The sequence below is a fragment of the Xiphophorus hellerii genome, chromosome 23, assembly GCF_003331165.1.
Source record: "Xiphophorus hellerii strain 12219 chromosome 23, Xiphophorus_hellerii-4.1, whole genome shotgun sequence".
Lineage (NCBI taxonomy): Eukaryota > Metazoa > Chordata > Actinopteri > Cyprinodontiformes > Poeciliidae > Xiphophorus > Xiphophorus hellerii.
In genome coordinates, this window is record NC_045694.1 from 4,043,578 (window position 1) to 4,063,769 (window position 20,192).

A 20,192-nucleotide genomic window follows, 5' to 3' on the forward strand; every position below is an offset into this window, starting at 1 on the left:
GTTTTACAACTCCGTCCCTAAACCAATGTCACCATATGCTGCTGTTGGCACAAGACTCTCCGCAGTGGCTTCATGAGCGGCAGCCTCCTCCCTGCAGCGTTGGAAAGAAATAAAACAAGTTCGCATTCTCACTTAAAGTGTTTCTTTAATTTAACCTTTGGCAGGGAATTATGATTTAGCTGCTGACATATTTTTACAGAATTTTGTTTTGACGGGTTTTTGCAAGGTACTGACATAAAAAATTTACTTTTTTTGTTTACATAAAAAGCTTACACACAGCTTCTGGTGATTTTTTTTTTTTTTTTATTAAAACAAATCTAAATCCAAACGGAAGAGAATAAACCCAACGCACCTGACAGAAAACAATGTGCGTTTCCTCCGGACAGACATACCTGCTGATCTCTCTCCTGCGTCCAAGCGCGTCTCTCTCTAATCGCTTTCCTTATTCTGAACATGTTGGACTTCCTTTCAGAAAATTCAGTCTGCGTCGTCAGACTGGAAGCCATAGCTCGGCGTCACCTTTATTACTCGCTTATTTCACGCTACCGCATATTGAGTTACACTGGATTCCACCTGCGGGGACACACTGGAGCATGGCTGAAATACCGGCAGTAAAATAACCCATCTCACACAAAACGGGAAAAGCAAAAACAAGAAGATTTATTTTTTTACCTCCTACTTCATATTCGTTTGAATTAATTTAAATTTGTTGCCTCAGATGATTTATTTATAAGGTCATACATTATTAAATGAGTAGAAAATGGTAAAAATACAACATTCCTCACGCGTATTTATTCTCAGATTACAGGCTTTCTCTTGCCATAATAAATAAACACTAAAAATAATATTATTTGCGCTAAACTGATTGGCATGCATGGAAATAGGCTAAAATGTTCTTATGGAGCTTGATTTTCAGTCCATGTGCAACAGGGGGCCACATTCGCACATTACGCAAACAGCTCGGTGTTCAATTACGCAAGAATATGACAGAGATATAAAGCTTGCTTTTGTTCCAATCCTTTTTCCATGATGAAAACGCGCTTTGATTTGACCATCGACTCTGCTTTTCTACAGGACTACAGCAACAGAGGGAAACAGATGCATAAACATTTCAAGGCAGCACCAGACTCCTCCTATTCCCCACGTCCAATTAGTTCTTCTGCTCCGGCCCTTTAAGACGCAGCAGCGGGTCACCAAGTGGTGTAGTGTTTCTCTAATTGAACTTCGCCCAATCAACAATAAGTCGTTAGCAGTCGCTTTGCTTTTCTTGGTGCCTGGAAGCCTTTTTCCCCCCTTCTCCCCCTTTCAGGGATTCACCACCTCCAGTCAGCCACTTTCTAAAGATCCGCATGGAGTTTGGCAGAGGAATCGGGACGCTCTGAGGGGAATACAGCGCGGCTGCCTCTGCAACTACGCCCGAAGCATGGTTATTTTGGAGGAAGGATCTCAGGCGAGCTAAGTTTGCAGCTTTGGACTCGAAGCATTGAGCTACAGCGGAGTTCTACCAGAGCCCCGAGCTCTAGAGGAAACTCTTGTGGACGTTTTAAATCTGCCATTTGAATGAAATAATCAACTTTTTTCCTTGAGAGCAGCGATATCTGCGGGAGTGCGATGACCTCCAGTAAAGACATGAAGGCAGGGTCTGTGCTGCAGTCCGGCGGCGAGGAGCGGAGGCGGGCTCCGCTGGACCAGTTGCCGCCGCCGGCCAACTCCAACAAGCCGCTGACGCCGTTCAGCATCGAGGATATCCTCAACAAACCCTCAGTGAAGAAGTCTGTGGCCAGCATCTGTCCGCCACGAGTGCTGGAGAAAGTCACGGGCTCCAACGCGGCGAGAAACGGGATCAGCACGCCGTCCTCGCCTCTCTGCGCGCTGGAGGAGCTGGCCAGCAAAACGTTCAAGGGTCTAGAAGTCAGCGTCATCCAGGCAGCAGAAGGTAGCTGCGCGCTTTCCTTATTAAATTATGGATTTCCATTAAAAGCTAGAAAGAGAGGAATTTTAAATGACATCATGTAGGCAAAAAAGCTGGAGGATTGTTTTGACTTTTAATGAGGACATGCCAGGACAGCTGCATGGGAATGTGTTGGGATAACACATTAATAAATGATAGAGAAATGTGGAAATAAGGCTTCATGTGACTAATAAACTGATAAATTCGAGTAACACCAGATCGAGACGGCAGATAACTTATGATCAAATAGTCAGTCAACCATTCTGGCTTAAATACAGCGATAGATTGACAGCGTGACAGGTCAGCATAACTTTGATATTAAAAGTAAAACTATCTAATCACCTCTAATCAATATTCAACTATAAAAAAATATTAATTTGTTGAAATTTTACAATATGAAAGGGAAAACTTTTAGTTCAACTAAATTTTGCAGCAATTTTTAACTCTTCAGTATTTAAATGATCATTCCTCTTCCATCAGAGTTTGCCAAATGAACGCAAGTAATTCGGGGGAAAAAAGTTGCAAATTGTTTTACTTTAAATTTCAGGCAAACAGAGGTCAGCTCCGAGTTGCAGATTTTTGATTCCTCTCCCATGCTTCCTTCTCGCCCCCTCCTCCAAGGTCGGGAGCACCTGAACTCCTTCGGGCAGCGGCAGACGTCGAAGAAGAGGAGAAAATCGCGGACGGCCTTCACCAACCACCAGATCTACGAGCTGGAGAAGCGCTTCCTCTACCAGAAGTACCTCTCTCCGGCCGACCGTGACCAAATCGCGCAACAGCTGGGACTCTCCAACGCGCAGGTCATCACCTGGTTCCAGAACCGCAGGGCCAAGCTCAAGAGGGACCTGGAGGAGATGAAGGCGGACGTGGAGTCGCTGAAGAAGATCACGCCGCAGACCCTGCAGAAGCTCGTCAGCATGGACAACATCGAGGACCCGCAGGGTGGGGGCCCCGGGGCCCGGTCGCCCAGCGTTTCCCCGACCTCACAAGGACACCGAGCCTTCCCACAGTCCCCCTCCTCATCCAGAGACCAAACCACGGATGAGTTTTCGGAGGATGATGAAGAGATTGAGGTGGACGATTAACAGTCAGGAGGGGACTGGAATTTTCATAAACGACAAGAAAAACAAAAGAGGGACATTTTTTTTCTTCCCAAACTTTTGCACGGATATTGATAAAAGGAGAATACACACATATGTGAACATTCGGGATAATTTTCCTATTTTTATTTCTTCACTTTAATTTATTAATCTGACTAATAATGAATCTCTCCTGTTTAAGTTTCAACACATGTGGAGAATATCTGCTTTTCTTTCAGGCAGAGCGTGGCAACATTTAAATAGAAATTATAATTCTTTCAGAGGTTAATCGCCTTTAGAGGCGAGGAAAAACGCTGTGCAATTATTGTTTAATGCGCCATTAATTCACATTGTCCAGTTGCCAAATATCTCAAATTAGCCCTATTTTTGATTTGATTTAATCTCGCCCTCTGTCCATATTTTTTTAATCTCTGCAAGCATGCAGGCCTCCTAGAGGCGCCAACCGACAACTGCACCAACTTCTGACCCGCTCTGAGTTCTGTATATAGATCAAACATCCTATGCGATAATTTTATTGTAACGTTCTATTTAATCAGCATCTATGTAAATAAAGGTTATATTGTATTTCAAGCAGCTTTCAGCGCTACTGGATGTGTGGTTTCCCCAAAGTGGAGACAAGTGGGACATTATTGCACTATAGGAAATTAATAATGAAAGATGTCGATTTTTTTAATAATAATTTACAGTGCTAAGTAGCTCGTATTCTCTCCACACTCGAGGTTTTTGGCAGTTATTTAAAAACTCTGCAAAGATTCCCCTCAGACAGACTGAGGAAGTTAAAAATCTTCCTCTCTCGGTAAAGATGTGACTTTTGCATTCACTGACCCTTTCTATTCAGCTTTAAAGTGCCGTGACTTCAATTAGCAGCCGTCCACCGCCTTTACTTCCATTATTTGGGCCGGCATTGAAAGCATCTTGTCACAATAAGGTCCCGGTCTGTTCGCGGTGTTAAGAAAAGCTCTCGTCCAGCTCCTGCGCCATATGTTTTCTTCCTCCTTCTGTATGAATCGTCTTTAACACAACTGGTCGACATGATTGATTAGGTTAACCCGCCTTTGCCTCACATAAAACAGCTTCCACCCAGCAGTGGGTAATAATGGCCACGCATCTGCCACTCTTAACCCGGGTTTGTTTAAAAAGAGGCAGGAAAAAGGAGACAAAGTTCGCCATGAATAGCAAATGGGTTAGTGTGAGGAGCCTAATGAATAAAACCCAAAGGGAGGCGGTGGAAATAAGACGCGCTGCTGCTGCTGGATGGCCATTTGCAACAGTTTTGCAGCGGGATCAAAGGTTTAGTGTGTGTTTGTGTGTGTGGGTGGGGAGGTGGGTGATGTTAGTTTTTAATGACAAAATGTTTTAGACAACTCAGCAAATATTAGATAATTCTTTCATATTTATATCTATCAAATATCAGATATTTTAAAACAACAAAACAAAAATTAAACTCTTTTTGGAGCACGCATATATTTTTTCTTTAGAAGGGATTATTTGCATATCTTTCATATGTTGCAGTAATATAGGATTGTGTTACATTTATAGATTATAGAAATGATAGATTATAGAAATGTTTATACCAGAATTTATACCGGCTTGTATGGTATATAAAATAGATAAAAATAAAATAAATAATAATAATAATAATAATAATAATAATAATAATAATAGATCGTGAAACTAAGCCTTTTTTCTCTTTTTTATGTGTGTGTGTGTGTGTGTGTGTGTGTATGCCATAGCAGGCTGGTGATCACAATAGAGGTAATCGGCTGGAACCACAGAGGTTGAAAAGTCAAAAAGGGTTTTAATTGCTGAGTGGCAGGAAATAAAGGAGAACGATTCATCGTTTGACCAAACAAAAACAAAAACGAACTTGAATAAAAACTTGATTATGTGTCGAAAAACGTAATTTCAAAAACATTTATTTTACAAATTAAAACATATTCAACGCAACATACATTTTAGACTGTTTAGAGTGTAAATGTCTACAGTGTTTTTAACCACTAATCTGTTAATAATAGCTTCTCATTTATGCTATAATAATATGGCTGGATTAAAAAAAAAAAGTGAGATTTGAATAAAATTCTGCTGTAAGTGATTTTTCCGTCATTAGGGTCTACGTTCATACACGCTTTTGTAAATCTTTATTTTAGTCCAGCATCACCTCAGCACAAACCTAAAAAGGCGCAGAGCCTCAGGATGATTATCAGAATCACTTCATTCACATGAGGGGCCTGAAAGGACATGCGCAGAGCTGCGGCTGGTGAATAATGTTCCAACCCCGACTTTTTTGTTTTCCATTTCAAGGAACCATATCGTTCTGTTCTGTTGAAATGATCAAAATTAGGCAAAGATTTTAAAAATCTTATCAGCCATCACTAAAATGTATCCTTGTCCTCAACCGGAGCAGTTTCTTAAAAAGATCTAAATCCAAACCTGTCATTTGAAGCAATTGTTTGTAATTTAAATGTCAAACAGGCAGTGATTAATTGCGAGATATTCAAGAAACATCAAAGACAATCACACGAAATGCTGTCTACTTAAAAAGAGAAGAGACCTGGAAACATGTAACATTTATCATCAGGCCGTGTCAAGTTATCAGAGCTCCTTCTTCCACTCTGGAGACGATCACAAACATCAAAGGTTGTCTGGAGTATGAGCAACTCCAAGTCTGCCACCTAGTGCTCAGTTAGGAGAATTATTCTAGGAAGAAAAGCAAAAATACAACATCAACGAGATTTTGTCATTACGAAGTCATGCGTTTCAAGTGTTCTCGCGAGAAACAGCTGCTACTGAACTCTGGAGGTTTCTGAAAACTGGCAGCAAAGTTTCACCAGAGTTGAGGTGAAACAAAGCAGATTAAAAAAAACAAACACCAATGTGTTTTTACACATGGAGCTCAGTAAACAGCTGCCAGCAGATCTGTAGCTGCACAAGGAAATAGCTTTTCATTCCTACAGAAATATGCAAAATTGTTGCTGAAAAATCCTGCAAATTCAAGTATCTGCATGTTTGGAAAATATCCATGATGTGAAACACCCAGAGGGAAAGTTGTCTGGAGAGAAACCACCAAGTTCAGCTGTGTTTCCGATTTCAACTAAAGCTGGTCTGAACCTCTGAGGCAGTGCATGGGACAGTATGACCATCTCATTAAGTGAGTCAGCTGCACAATCTTCATGTGGGTGAAACTGTCCGTGTCAGTGAGAAAACAAAAGCATTCAGAAATAAAATGTACAAAGTTATGAGTCTAGTAAGAAAACTTAATGGAGATAAAGAAAAACATACACTAGTAAAGGTAAACAGTATGATGTGGACAAGAAACTTTGCAGCTTCTCTGAAACAGACCACAAAGTTAGAAAAAAAAAAAAATGTAACCTGCTTTGTCAAGATGGAAGCTAAGTTTTAAAGTATTATTTTAAAATATGGACATTAGAATATTTTTTTCATGTTCTCAGTTTCCTGTAAAAACACCAATTTATGAAACTTTAAACACTTGTAGCCTTTATATGTCAACAGTGATGGACTTACAGAATTAAAACACAACAAAAGTCAAATTCTGTCACATCTAAAACTGAACACCAACTGCATGAACATCCCCAGCATATGACTGGTTACAAAAAAAAATGTACTTTGTAGAATTAAATACTAACAATGTGAACTAACTTTGTAAGAAGTCATGTGGAATGAGTTAGAAGCTAGTAGTTTCTTTCCACAAACCACTGAGAAACCTCAATTGAAATATCTACTAAATTTTAATTACAGTATGCCAGTTCAAACACTAAAATTCACTTTGTAAAGATTCATTACACACATGCAGTGATATACTGTATGTCAGGCATTTATTTCTGTTCTAACCCTTTTGATGATTATAACTTGCAGTTCTGTCTCGCTCCACTCCTCCTTCAAACTCTGGGAACTTGATTTCTAAAGAAATGCAAACTTTACTTTAATCTGTAGAGAAATTTGGATAACTGAACATTCCAGTCCTTTTCTTCTATCTGTGGTTTAGAGATGGCTTAACACAAATGATGGGACACATGGCTCTTTAAGGTCTGAATGTCCAGCCGAACCAGTTTAGAACGGGAGTTATTCCTGTTGCACATCTTCCTTCCACTGAACCTTTCACTGGTATGCTTGAATCCATGACTTTGAACTGCAAGCATCTTCAGTAGAGATCTTTAGTGGTTTACCCTCCTTGTGGAAAGTGTTGGTGACGCCTTCCACCTTGAAAATAAGTAAGCACTTACATGCTTACTTACTTTTAAGTAAGCAGGGTTCCCTATGGTTGTGTGTAGACCATCACATTTCTGCATGAAAATCATTATTATGGCTTTATAATATTTAAATTCTCTGAGAAACAGAATTTGGGTATACTTTTAAGCCATAAAGTTATCTCTTAATAAAACATAGATTACTCTTTGTATTTAAGTTACATATTTTGAACTTGATTACCGATATAGGTCATCACTCATTTACTGAAATGCATGTGTATTTGTAATTCTGAGTAAACATTGATGCCTAAAATGCCAAATGTTGGAGAAACTGATATTATTCTGAAATATAATAAAACATTTTTACCGTATAAATCACAAATCGGCAGAAGCTTGATTGGTCGTAACTGAAACACATTATGTTTAGAAGGCTCCCAGTTATAGGCCACAACAATATCTTTATTTTTTCCATTTAAAGTTTATTTTCAAAAATACAAAACAAGGAAAATAAGTTTATGTACACAAACACTATTAAAATAGAATATGTATTGTACAAAATATTTACAGCCGTCTCTCGACTGAAAACAAATCCTATCTGGTCCTTTTGTCCTTGATGGTGTAGTGAAGAACTAATGGTTGAGCCTGGAAGAAGAAACAACAGATATTAGAAAACTAATAGTTTTATTCAATTAATCCAGCTCTGAGCTGCATGCAGACATGTTAAAGCAAATAAATAAAAGGATTAAACAGATTGTTTTAATTAAATTAGAATTTAATAATATAGTTTCTATTATTGTTGAAGAAAGTTGAACTAATATTCTAAGAGATATTAACTCCAGTGTGAAGGCCTGTGTGACAGTTGTTGGTGCTGCAGCTGGTGTTAGCTGTACTGTACCTTGCCAAACCAGTGTGAAAGCCATAACCGTTTCATGGTCATGTGATCAGGCAAAGACTCGTTATTAAATAACATCTGGACCTGCAGAGAGAGACCACACAGACAGATGAAGAGCAATTAGGAAGGAAAACATTTTAAAAGGAGGAGTTCAGAGACAAATTTCACTTTCTGTGTCTGATTTCACACATTTGGTCCAAATATTTTGGCTGCTGGTCTCTGTTTTTTTCATCAAGTGGAAGTCAGTCAGAAAATATGAACTTCAGAAAGAAACAAAGAAAAACCTTAGGAGTTTTTCTGTACGGATTTCCTTTATCTCTGACTTTACCCATAGTTTCTGTTGCTTGCTTACATATATATATATATATATATATATAAACACACAGAATTGAAAGGATATTAATGATGCACAATCAGTGGTAATCAAGACTGTGGCACATGCTTCATTAAATTCACTTATTTAATATTTCCACTAAGTTCATCAGGTTTTATTCAGGTTTTTCATATACACCTATATTTCTAAATGAAAATACCAATTAATATTGCTGTCAAATTTAAAGTTAACAAAAGCATGAACTGTGGATGAGTTTAAACTAAAGAGTACATGCAAAAGAAAACAGTGATAATATTCAACCGGAAATAAATGCCTTGATACTCTCATTTTGATTGTAATAGAAACAAACAATGAGGGTAAAATAAAAAGGCTCATAAAACTACCATTGTTCCTGGAAAAAAGTGCCTTGAGTTTAAATTCACCTTTAAGTCTACTCCATACATAGCCGGATATCTGGGAAAACAAATACATTTTTATGCGGTTGTAGACAGGAAAACTGAGATCTAGGTTCCCACGAATTACAGTCTGTGGCAAATAATGTGCCAATATAGTCACAAACTTGCTTAGACAAAATTTCCAATCAACATCATCTTATGTTTTATTAACTCTATATTCTAACGCAATTTAAAAGTGGCTTAATCTTTCTGACCACACAAAACAACCTCATGACGCCATGTTTAATTCCTAACAGGAAGTTGAGATTGTTTTGAAGCAACTTGATTGGCTGACATAAGTTTTAGCTTTGCTCTACACTGCCCCCTATGGGTTTGGCATGTTTAAAACAACACTCAGGGATGTGCAGGTTCATGTGGATGAAAACTTTTCTGAAACTGTGTACAATATTTTTTTAAACGATGTGGCAGAGAAATTTGTTTTTATAATGACCCAGCTACATGTGTAGAAAGCCTTAGTCTGTTTCTCGTGCCATGGACATGAACACTCTATAAACATCTGCTATGGAGAAAATAATACCTTTGGCAGCATCACTTTCAGCTACTTGTACAATGATAAGTAGAAGCAGATTCAGACAGAGCTTCATTGCTACCTGCTAACTAATGATGGATTGTATGTGTGAATGATTGGACATTGATACATTTACAACATTTACTATAAAACAATCTAAAGAAATACTAGGAATATTTTTGATGTAGTAATAAGACATCGCCTCACCTGATGCTTTTCCACATTTAATCTGTGACAAAGGACTTTCCTCAAGTGTCTCACCTCTGCTCGTACAGAGCAGCGCACAAACTTCTGCTGCAAAAGAAAGAGAAAACAATCAGCTCCAAAACATGAACAATATAACATGCAGCTGAGAAATTTAACACCATGCACAATTCCACAGAGGCACCCAAGTAGCTAATCAAACTTGTGAATATCCATTTGAATACACACAGTAGCCCAGAGTATGTGGGAGCAGGTTCATGTTGTGGCACCCTGCCTCATAACAGCTTACAAATAATTAAAAAAAAAGATCAGAAAAGTGATATTTTCTGATCTGATCTCTTGAGCTGAACAGCTCAAGAAGAAAATTGTGGATAAAAGAGAAAAGGTCACATCACTAGTTTGATAGTAGTTTGGATATTTAAAACAATAAAACAAATCAATAATTATTGATATTGACCGATATGAAACCCTTATATTGTGATACATTTTCAGCCATATTGCCCAGCCCTAGATCATCTTTACTCAGTCTTTATAAGAACTTGTGACCACTGCAATGGTTAATTCTTAATATTCTGTTATAAGACTACCATTTACGTAAGTATTCATCATCTGGAAGTCTGACATTTAACTTATGAGTACAGACTATCACCAACAGAGTCACAATGAGAGAAAAGTAATAGTTTTGCCAGTCCAACTAGAAGTGCAGACTGTTTTCTTGTGAAGACTGGTCTAAACTGTTGCATAAATACTTTTGCTGTCGATCCTTATTCATAAACAGCAAATTGGACTGCAATTCTGAATCACATTTGGAGCAGCAGAAATCCAAACGAACCAACTGCAGGAACAGCGTATTCCTTTTACGATTAGATTTACAGTGAAGAATGATCCTGCTTACTGCTGGAAGTTTTCTGCTCCCTGCTGACTTATTAAACACTCTAAAGCCAAAGAGCTAAACTGCTTTAGCTCATGCACTGCAAGAGCGTAGTATTTCTCTTCATGCATGGGCAGAAATCTGTTTTATTAAATTTACATCTCAGTATAAAACAGTAAATATCACTGGACAAGGAGGGTGGAGAGGAGAGCCGGCAACAAATTATTAAGGGTCAAATTTAAATACAGAACACTGCAAGGACATGGCTTGCATTAGCAAACTGATCCGACATTACACCCAGGAGTATGATTTGTTTTTATACATTTATGAGGGTTCTCGTCAGAAGCTAATCCACTTTATAAGGTCACAGTGGGGTTAGAGTGAAAAACAACTGCATATAAAAAGGCAGGAATGGAACCAATGTGGCTGCATGTTCTTGTTACATAAAGTAAGATTAGACAAACGATAAACAACATTTTGACTTTGCAAAGTGATCAGAGAGGACATGAGTGAATGTACTGACACTTCCAAAATATCAGTCAGCAGATCTGTGTGGTTAATTTAACTCCTTAGCTGTGACGGAGTTCAAGCTCTTAATATTTTAAATACTCTACAGTCCAATTTAAAGGCCAACAAAAAACATGATGGTTTGTTTAAAAAATAAATAAAACACCTGGTCATGGTGAAACAAGGATGAACTTCCTTAAAGAAGCCAAACACCCTTAAAAATGTGGTATTTTGAGAACCCATGGCAGCTAAGGATTTGTTCGGCCAATTTAAGTAGTAATCAGATAGACAGAATAAATATCACATTAATCTGATCACAAAAGAAGGAGTTTTTCACAGTTCACGGGTTTGTCATGTCCTAATGCCAAGAGGAAAAAACCTAAACAATGACCTAAGAGGAGCAACTGTTGCTGCTCATCAATCTCTAAAGAGTTAGAGGGCCAGTTCCATGCTATTAGGAATTCACAATGACACAGTAAGAAAGATTAGTCACTAGTGGAAACATTTTAAAGTCAACTGTCAATCCTCCCAATCAAGAGCAAGTTCATGCTGAGGTCGGGCCATTACAATGAGCAAATGTGCATCCCAACAACCAAATGACGTATTGGACTGATGATCATAAAACTCAGTCTCTACACCAACATCTCAAAGTAACTTTCAGGTGAAGACATGGGGCCTTCACCAAGAGGAAGTGGGCACAGTGATCCCAAATAATAATATTACAGATTAAAATTTGAAGACTCCTGACAGCTAAATATTTACTTAATCTAACCACAAAAATGGTCAACGCCAGCTTTCCTACACACTGTTCAAGCCAAAATCCTAAACCTTTCAGGGTTTGTTTCACACCAGGAAAGTTCTTTGGTCCGCTTGTTTGATCCAGACCAAAAGCACTTTTATTTATTGTTTATTGCAGTGTGTTTTCACATTGTACTTTTGGACAATGCAGCTGCAGATGATCACTGCTCCCACTGGACAGCAACGACAAAGATGGGACACAGTAGAGACCCAGAAAAATTTTGTAAGTCCTGCTTGCTGCATTTCTGTTGTGCACATTTCTGCTGTTACTGCAATACCATTTTAAATGCCAAGAGTTAACACAGCTAACACAACGCAGACTTCACGATGTTGAAATGGAGTCAGCAAATGCTTCTGCAAGCCGAAGGGGATGAGATGCTCTTTCTTTCCTGATCTACAGCATGCTGGCAGCAGCTAAGCAGAAAATGGTGAATAAGGTACAATTTCAGTTCAATTAGTACAAACAGCAGTAGAATTAGCAACACTGAACGGCTCAATTTTACCATAGTGGCTCATGAACTTCAAGAAAGACGTATATTTTCTTTAGTTGGTTCAAATCGAGGTAGATCTGTACTCACACCAGAAATAAACTGTACCTGAGTTTGTTTGGAAGCGGACCAATACCACTTCAAAAAGTGGGTTTCTATCCGGTTGTTTGGGTTTACTTCAGTGTATTCACACCTGCAGAAAATGTCTGGACCAAATTCGGAAACGTACGCTGCTCTGCTTAAAGCTCCTCGCATGTGAGAGGTGTGACTACACTTTAGAACTCGAAATTCCAAAACCTCAATCAATTTATGTAAAAATAAAAATAAAAGTCTATTACTTTGTGTCAGAGATTTCAGGAGTCGGGCTTTAACATGGAATCTACAAAAAGACAAATGTAAAAAAATAACTTAAAAATAAATGGATGGCTAGGCAGATGCTACATTTACACTAATCAACCTCCTTTTAATTTTCTGCAGTTACACAAAACAGAAAAATACTTGGATTCAATAACTTTCCAGGCAGCATAGGAACTCTGAAAAGCCAAAGTTAGACTATTTCCTTCATTTCAATAACTGAAACACCATATTATTATGTTCTGTTCTGAAATGTAAACTGTAAAGGGTACTTCTTTCAAAAACTATTTCCATAATATAATAAAGCAAATCATGGTGCCCCCTGCTGGAATAGGAAATTATTGGAGTATTTATGTTTTTAAATATATGAATTTGTTCCTCATAATATATTAAAAGGTTTTGCTCAGCTTAATAAAACTTCTAAAGCAATCAAAAAACACAAATATTTGAACTCCATTTTGCAGTTATTTTAAAGCTGTTTATAAAATTAAAAGACAAAAAAACAAACAAAGGAGGATTCTTGCAAAGGGTCATTCAATTTTCTAAATGACACAAATCCGTTATAAAGAGAGCAGCCACTTGGGTGTAAGATGACGAACAATTTCTTGCCTCAGTGACGTGATTCTCCAATTTATCCCCCTCTGTAAATACGAGGCTCCAGCAGCAGAGGTTCAGCAGCTCTGAAGGCTGGATTCTGCTGTAGCAGCAGCTGTCAATGTGCCATGTATTCGCTAAGCAGTTAGGAGTTTTTGTGTCCTGGAGACATCTTTTTCTGGGTTGTGAAATGCCTTGTTGGTTTAAATGCATCCAGAACCAGCTCAACAACTTCAATAAGCACACACGTCTGTACTGAAATACAACACTAGTTACAAGTTAGAGTACTTGATAAACCCACCTGGAGAGTAAGTTTTGTCTTATCTTTCCCAGAGAGTGATGAACTACAAAGACAGACAGAGTGTTAAAACACAAAGTTAATTTTATAACAGTTAGATGTAAATATATCCACATAAATGTTCCATTTCAGTCTTATCTCATTTTTAAAGCATATGTAGGATAAAAACAGAAGCCATTTACCTTAGTCTTTCTAAACACAGCGAAACCTGCTCATCATATCTGTAGAAGTGAGCTTTAGAGTGGTCGAAGCTTGTAAAAGGTAGAGCTGCGCTCTCTGAAACATCTAAAGAGTTGGGGGAAAAAAAGGGTCAGGTTTAGAACCTGATTTTACTGCTGTAGAGCAATCAAATAAATCCAGTTGTAGATGCTTAGAACTTTACTCGGAGACAGAGCTCTTTCAAAAACAGAAACATTTCAGAATGTTTAGTGGTGAAAGAAGAACCCACCGTCTCCCGCAGGTTGGATGACTCTTTCTAACCCACGTGACTGGTAAAAATCTTTTATTCGTTTGTCCTCACCTGAGAAAAATAAAAAACATGCTGATGTTTCTTTTTCATGACTTCTTCCAATTTCACAGGAAAATAAATAGCTGTGCTTCAAATATTATCCATGCATCATTCGTTCTATTTTCAACTGACAATCATGAATAAGAAAATTAACTTTTTTTTCTAAATTGTATAAACTTTCTCTGTTTTCAACTGTAGTCTCAAATAAAAAATACAAAATAGGACAACAGATCATAGTACAGACATTTTTTTTTTTTTTTAACCCCTCCAGGGGGTCTTTTTGTGGGCTCTAGAGTCCCTTTTCATGAAGTAGGCTGACAGGAAAGGGGGAAGGAGAGGGGGGAAGACATGCGGTAAACGTCGCCGGGTCCGGGAATCGAACCCGCGACAGCCGCGTCGAGGACTTGAGGCCTCCAAATGTGGGCCGTGCTAACCCCTACGCCACCACGGCACGCCCAGTACAGACATTTTTAATGTAATATTTTATTGCTTTGGTTTGTGTGACCCAGAATTTGTTATGCAAACTGTGGGTTACCATGGCAATGCTGAAACCACACCCCAATTTGATAATACTTATTCAACAACGGTACGACACACAGAAATCTTCATGCTGCTGCAAATAAACCTTCAAATAATCTGATGCTCTGAAATGAGTATCAGAAGATTTGAAGAGAAGATGTTTGTCAAACGCATCGTTACAGAGGGTTTTGGTTGGATTGATATACAAAGGAAATTTATATTCAGACTTCTACAGTTTATTTTGCAATCATTTCCATTAAGTGTGTGATTCCATGACACGCACAAAGACAACAAACAGCAGGGACTCTGATTTAGTGGATATACAGTATATTCTGGTGGTAATAATGCTTGGTATACAGTGCTTAATAAGAATAATTTAACTTCTCTTTATTCTTTTTAACCACCTGAATAATGTTTTTTTATTATTATTAATTCGCCAATTAGGGCATACAAAAACAAACATTACAGACGATTGATTTACAAAAAAAGAAATAACCGGTTAGATAAGAGAAGGAACAAAAACATTCAAAATACTTTTGACTTCTAAAATATTTTTGTGATGGACATTGTTGGTTAATTTATTCTTATACTTGTCAGTGCTGTAAAAGCCAAATAACCTAATGTTTACACTATTTTATGTTGAAAACAACCCACATTTCTGCACACATTACAATTTCTAGGTCACATACGTAAACCCAAGCAATAAAATCCTAAATTAACATTCATTTCTGAAGCCCATTTTGTATTTCTGATCAGAGATTAAAATTAAAATTATGAAAAACCAATACCTTCTTTGACATTTTGTATCCAATTGAAGAACAAATAATTTTCTTTTTTAAACTTGACAACTTATGGCTGCCAATTAAAATGGAAAGTGTGAATGATAAATTGATTAAATATGCTACAAAAAACAGTGACTTAAAAAAAAGAAGCATTCATTGCCATTTGAACTCACATTGTAACCAAAAACGTATATGCAAATCACTGTAAATTTATGTTAAACAAGAAGAGCATTAATCAGTTGAGCAGCCATGATGCCAATGGTAACTCTGGAAGAGCTGCATGGATCCACAGCTCAGGTAGAGGAAACTGTCGTCAAGATTCTCCCACATGCACAATAATAACAGTAGTGGTTGGATTAGGCTGTGGGGAAGCTGCTCAGTGTTACGGGATGAGGACATCTAAAGATAAATGCAGAGCAATCCTGAATCTGACGGAGATGTGCAGCTAGTAGCAACACAATCCATTAGACTTCCAGGTGAAGGAAAGGTGTTTCTACAAAGTGTTGACATAGAAAAATGCAGGCCACACTTTTCAGATTTTAGCTTGTAAAACAAATTATGAAAATTATGTGCAACTTCCTGTCCGCTTCATAATTACACACCCCAATAGAGTTGGTGGTGTTAACATGGCAAAAATTAGAAAAATTGTACCTTACATGCTTGTGCAAGACATGTCCTGTGCATATTAAAGACTTACAACACTTCTGGACAACCAATAAAAATCAAGACAACTTACTCTCCTGAAGGCCCGGCACCAGCTTGTAGACAATGTCTTGCATCACTCGATCCAGCTTGAGGTTGAGTAAAGGTTGAGTTTCATGAATCTTAATGTTGCACATGGGGCAATACTTGCTGGTTTGCAGGTATTTTACAATGCAACTTTTACAAACTGTACAGGGAAAGTAGATAATTAATTCATACTGAAGCAAACAGGCAAACAAGTTATTTTAGTAAACTGATGGAGAAAAATAAATAAAGATTCATAAGCTTACAAGTATGCAAACACTCTGTAATTGTTGTAGCGTCTATAAAATATCCAGCGCAGAGGTAGCAGACAATGTGTTCATTCAGGTCTTTGATCTTCAACTTAACTTCCTCCTAAAGTAGCAAAAAACAAGCATCACAGGGTTTGAATATTCAAGGTAGTTCTCTCTTTTTTTTATCTCCCATTATTCTAACCATAGAAGAAGCATTCAAAACTTAAAAAAACTGGAAAAAATAATTATGAACATCAATTTATTTTGAGACAATGTCTCAATTTAGCTAGAAGAAAGGATCCTGGTGTTCCATTCCAAACATAACCACAGTCCTGTTTGTTACCATTTAATCAGAGCAAGATGGCAGTAGACAAGTGTGTCTTGGGACCAAACAGCCCAGCCAATTAACAGATCCCTCGTCCTGCAACACACAGTGTCTTTAAAGTCAGCTCCCACCACAAGTGGAGGGCAGCCAATAGTCAGGCTTAAAACAGTTTAGAGCAAATAAACAGTCACTTAAAGCCATATCCTACAGCAATTGGAACACGGCAGCAAAACCTTGAAACAGGAACTGAGAGAAGCATCATCCTTTTTTGTTCATCTACTGTCAAGTTTCAGGAATAATCTTTTTCAGGCTTGAGTTTTTTTTCCCCATATGTCAGACTCTAATTTTGCCATTTTATCAGGTGATTCAACTCAGAAAATGGAAGAAAATTGTGTGTTTATGACAGATTGTTTGAAAGAAAGCGGCTAAAAGGCCAACTTATAATTAGTTCTGTGCTAAATTGCTACATGCAGACAACAACAGTTCCTCTTCTGAGTTTGAGAGACTTATGAGTCATAAGTCAGAGCTACGTTAACAGAGGAAGTATTTCAAATATGTTTTGGAAGTTGACTGAAAAAGACTGATGTAGAGAGGAAATGTCAAAAGAAAAAGAAATTTTCAGGAAATCTCAAGAAAAAATTTTCAAAACCACTGCTCATCTTTTTTTTGGTCGACGTGTAAAATTGAGAAACTGCTCAAGTCTTTATAAGTGATAGCGTTTACTTCTTCCAACCACCAAAAGTCCTAATCTAAATCACTGCAAGATTTAGATTCAGGAAGTTTTAAACTCTACAAACATGGTGAGTACATCATGACCAAAAAAACACACACACACACACAAATGCCACCCTTTTTGACAGCATTCAGGAGTTGCCTTCCCTGTGAGGCAGACAGACAGGAAAAAGGAAATGCACAAACAAACACTGCATGTTACTTACTGCTTTTACCCTAATTCGACTGCTACATTACTGAAAGTAATTGAGTTGTTTAGTTAGTATTGATACTGGGTTTGAAATTTTTGCTTCATGACAACCTTAATCCAGTTGTGAGAGCAACAAGCATTGCCGTGCTCATTCAGCACAATCTACAGTAAAGATATAGAAAAATATTAAACGAGAGGAAATTCAGTTTTGTTTTAAAGCCACAGACACTTTCTTAAAAGAAACCATGAGTTGGTGAGTTTCTACAGAGTATCTATGAGGAGCTCATCTGCTTTCTGACTTATTTAGTTTCAAAGAATTATCAAAAGAGGTTGGGTTATCAATACAGAAACACAGTTTTCTGTTATTCTCTCTCCACATGAACACCTCTTGACGTCTCCAGTCAGGACATGCAGTCATGACTGTTTAAAGGATTACCTGTTTTCTTGGTGTAAGGTTCCAAGAAAACATTAAACTGTGAAACACGATTGCTGCATATTATGACGACAATATTAATTGTGATCAACCCAGATTTTCATCACTCCTCTTTTTGTTCTGCATCAGGATGACCCTGTGTTCTCCTGAACCCAAAGAACCTAGGGCACTTAGATTTACATCACATGCAAACTCACCTGGACGGAAAAGAGTACAAATCTGGCCAAACAGATTAGTTGATAGCAGAATCCGAATGCATTGCGCTTCGGCTATTATAGTCTACCAAATACAGCGTTCATGCAGTCCTTTCATTATATTCTGCAGCTCTGATAAGAGGTGTTAATGCATGTAAAGCCGTGATTCTCCTAGCTCCTCTGTGTTTTACATATTTGCATACTCCAATTTACCTAATTTAAAGGGACAGTTTTTCCACAGCAGCTTAATGACCAATTAATGTAAATCAGCTCTATGGAAGCATGCAAACATCTAGAACACACAGAGGTGCCTCTGAGACATGCAGGGGTTTGATAAGCACTGCTCTAAAATTTAGCCACGTGAACTTTCTGTTGTTCTACTTTGCCCAACTTTGGAGTTTAGGTCTAATCGAGGGTGTCACCCAGTGCCCTGCATGTTTTATTGTTCAAAAAACTAATTGAAGTGGCAGAAATACCTCCTGCACGTTTCATCAAGTTCTGCTAATGAACAATTCATTTGATACGTGTGTTGGACCAAGAAAGCATAAGGACAGCAGCTCTTGAAGACTGATGTTGGGTAATCGTGCTCAAATCCCTCACCATCTCAAAACTTTAAAGCTTTTAATAGGTTTATTTAAAAAAAAAGAAGGGCAAATCAGCTGCAGAGCAGTTACCCCGAGCAAAATCACAGCGCTGAAGACAAAGAGGAGACTTTATAAAGCCCATTTGCTCTAAACTGTCTTCCTGAAGTCGGAGAAGAATCGTTAGTACGGAATGTTAAAGCTGTAAATACAAACATTGTTTTTCAGCTTGTCGGACATTAAACAATTCGGAGGAAAAGCGGGCGAGCTCAGCATGACCTCTGCGATCACGTTGAAACTGGAAAAGTAGCGCTTCTCCGAGGAGACCGACACACTGTCACAGAAGGAACTGGGTAGTCGAAAGAACTGAGAGCTGTTTGCTATCTCCAAGCTCCAACGGCTAGATAAGTGATATCAAACTACAAACCGAGCGCGAAGCAGTAGCAACTCAAAACGGACCGCCGTTACTTCGACAACTAAATCGAATGAGAACCAACGGAGCGCAGCGTCTGTTACCGCCACAGTTTACTCCACCATAAAGCGCAAATTAAAAAGTAAACTTCCTAGTGAACCAAAGAAAACAGGTCCGGAAGTGGTCAAATTTAACACTTGGTTTGGAGCTTTGATGCACGTTGCTCCGTAGAACAACACGGTTGGACCCCACCGTATACGCATGCTCGAGCATCGCTCTCAGTCTCTCTCCATCAGCGCAGGGGAGACAACCATCTCTTGTTAAAACGCCACGTTAACTCCCGTTTCTGGTACTTTCAATGTCGGTACACTTTCCTCGGTTGGGAAGGAGCTTAAAACACAAAGCAGCTCACCTCGTTCCGTAGTGGGTCCAGTTTATAGACAGACTGAAGCTGATTTCGGAGCCGCATCGCTATGGCCATTGGACCTTGCTCCGCCATCTTTGGGAATTATGCTGGGTTCCGGGTAAACCGGATGTGGCATATTTTGCGAATCGAGGCGGGTAAACAACAAAATAAAAGCCCATTTATGAAATTAAAATAATCCAGTTTAATGTTTCCGTTTAGATTGAATTGAGGCCGTCAAAATTACATCTAAATTCAGATTTTACAATTCTCATAATTAAAATATATTTAATTAGTTTCCGGAAGCTTTTTGCTTTGTCTTATTCAAAAATCTGCTGTTTTCAGTATGTTGACATGATGCAAATTTTATTTTAATTGTAAAGTTTGATCTACATATGCTTTAAAATTTTTATTGAGTTACATATGTATATTTAAGTATGTCTGTTTTTTAATTTTTAAAAAATGTATAGTTTATTTTTTTTATTTTTTTTTGTCTAAGAATAAGTGGTCTTTAGGATATTTTAAATGTCTGCTTTTAATGTTGATTCAAATTGTAAATTTCATTCTGTATGCAGAC

At 38.0% G+C, this 20,192-nt stretch overlaps 2 protein-coding genes across 3 annotated transcripts; one reads left to right on the forward strand and one right to left on the reverse strand.

Moving 5' to 3' along the window:
- Positions 1-1,011: 1,011 nt before the first annotated feature.
- Positions 1,012-3,624, forward strand: lbx2 (ladybird homeobox 2). Its single transcript, XM_032554161.1, has 2 exons — positions 1,012-1,936; positions 2,573-3,624. Exons 1-2 carry the CDS (start codon positions 1,612-1,614, stop codon positions 3,034-3,036), a joined length of 789 nt encoding a protein of 262 aa, XP_032410052.1. The 5' UTR covers positions 1,012-1,611; the 3' UTR covers positions 3,037-3,624.
- A 4,090-nt stretch (positions 3,625-7,714) lies between these two features.
- Positions 7,715-19,736, reverse strand: pcgf1 (polycomb group ring finger 1). Of its 2 annotated transcripts, none has more exons than XM_032554147.1 (9): positions 19,625-19,736; positions 16,361-16,466; positions 16,105-16,257; positions 14,008-14,079; positions 13,742-13,844; positions 13,563-13,605; positions 9,653-9,736; positions 8,152-8,232; positions 7,715-7,898 (listed from the first exon to the last, which is right to left on the reverse strand). In XM_032554147.1, exons 1-9 carry the CDS (start codon positions 19,709-19,711, stop codon positions 7,848-7,850), a joined length of 780 nt encoding a protein of 259 aa, XP_032410038.1. In that variant the 5' UTR covers positions 19,712-19,736; the 3' UTR covers positions 7,715-7,847. The 2 variants fall into 2 exon arrangements, with proteins under 2 accessions (XP_032410038.1, XP_032410037.1); XM_032554146.1 differs by having other exon boundaries at positions 9,653-9,739.
- Between the last annotated feature and the right edge of the window lie 456 nt (positions 19,737-20,192).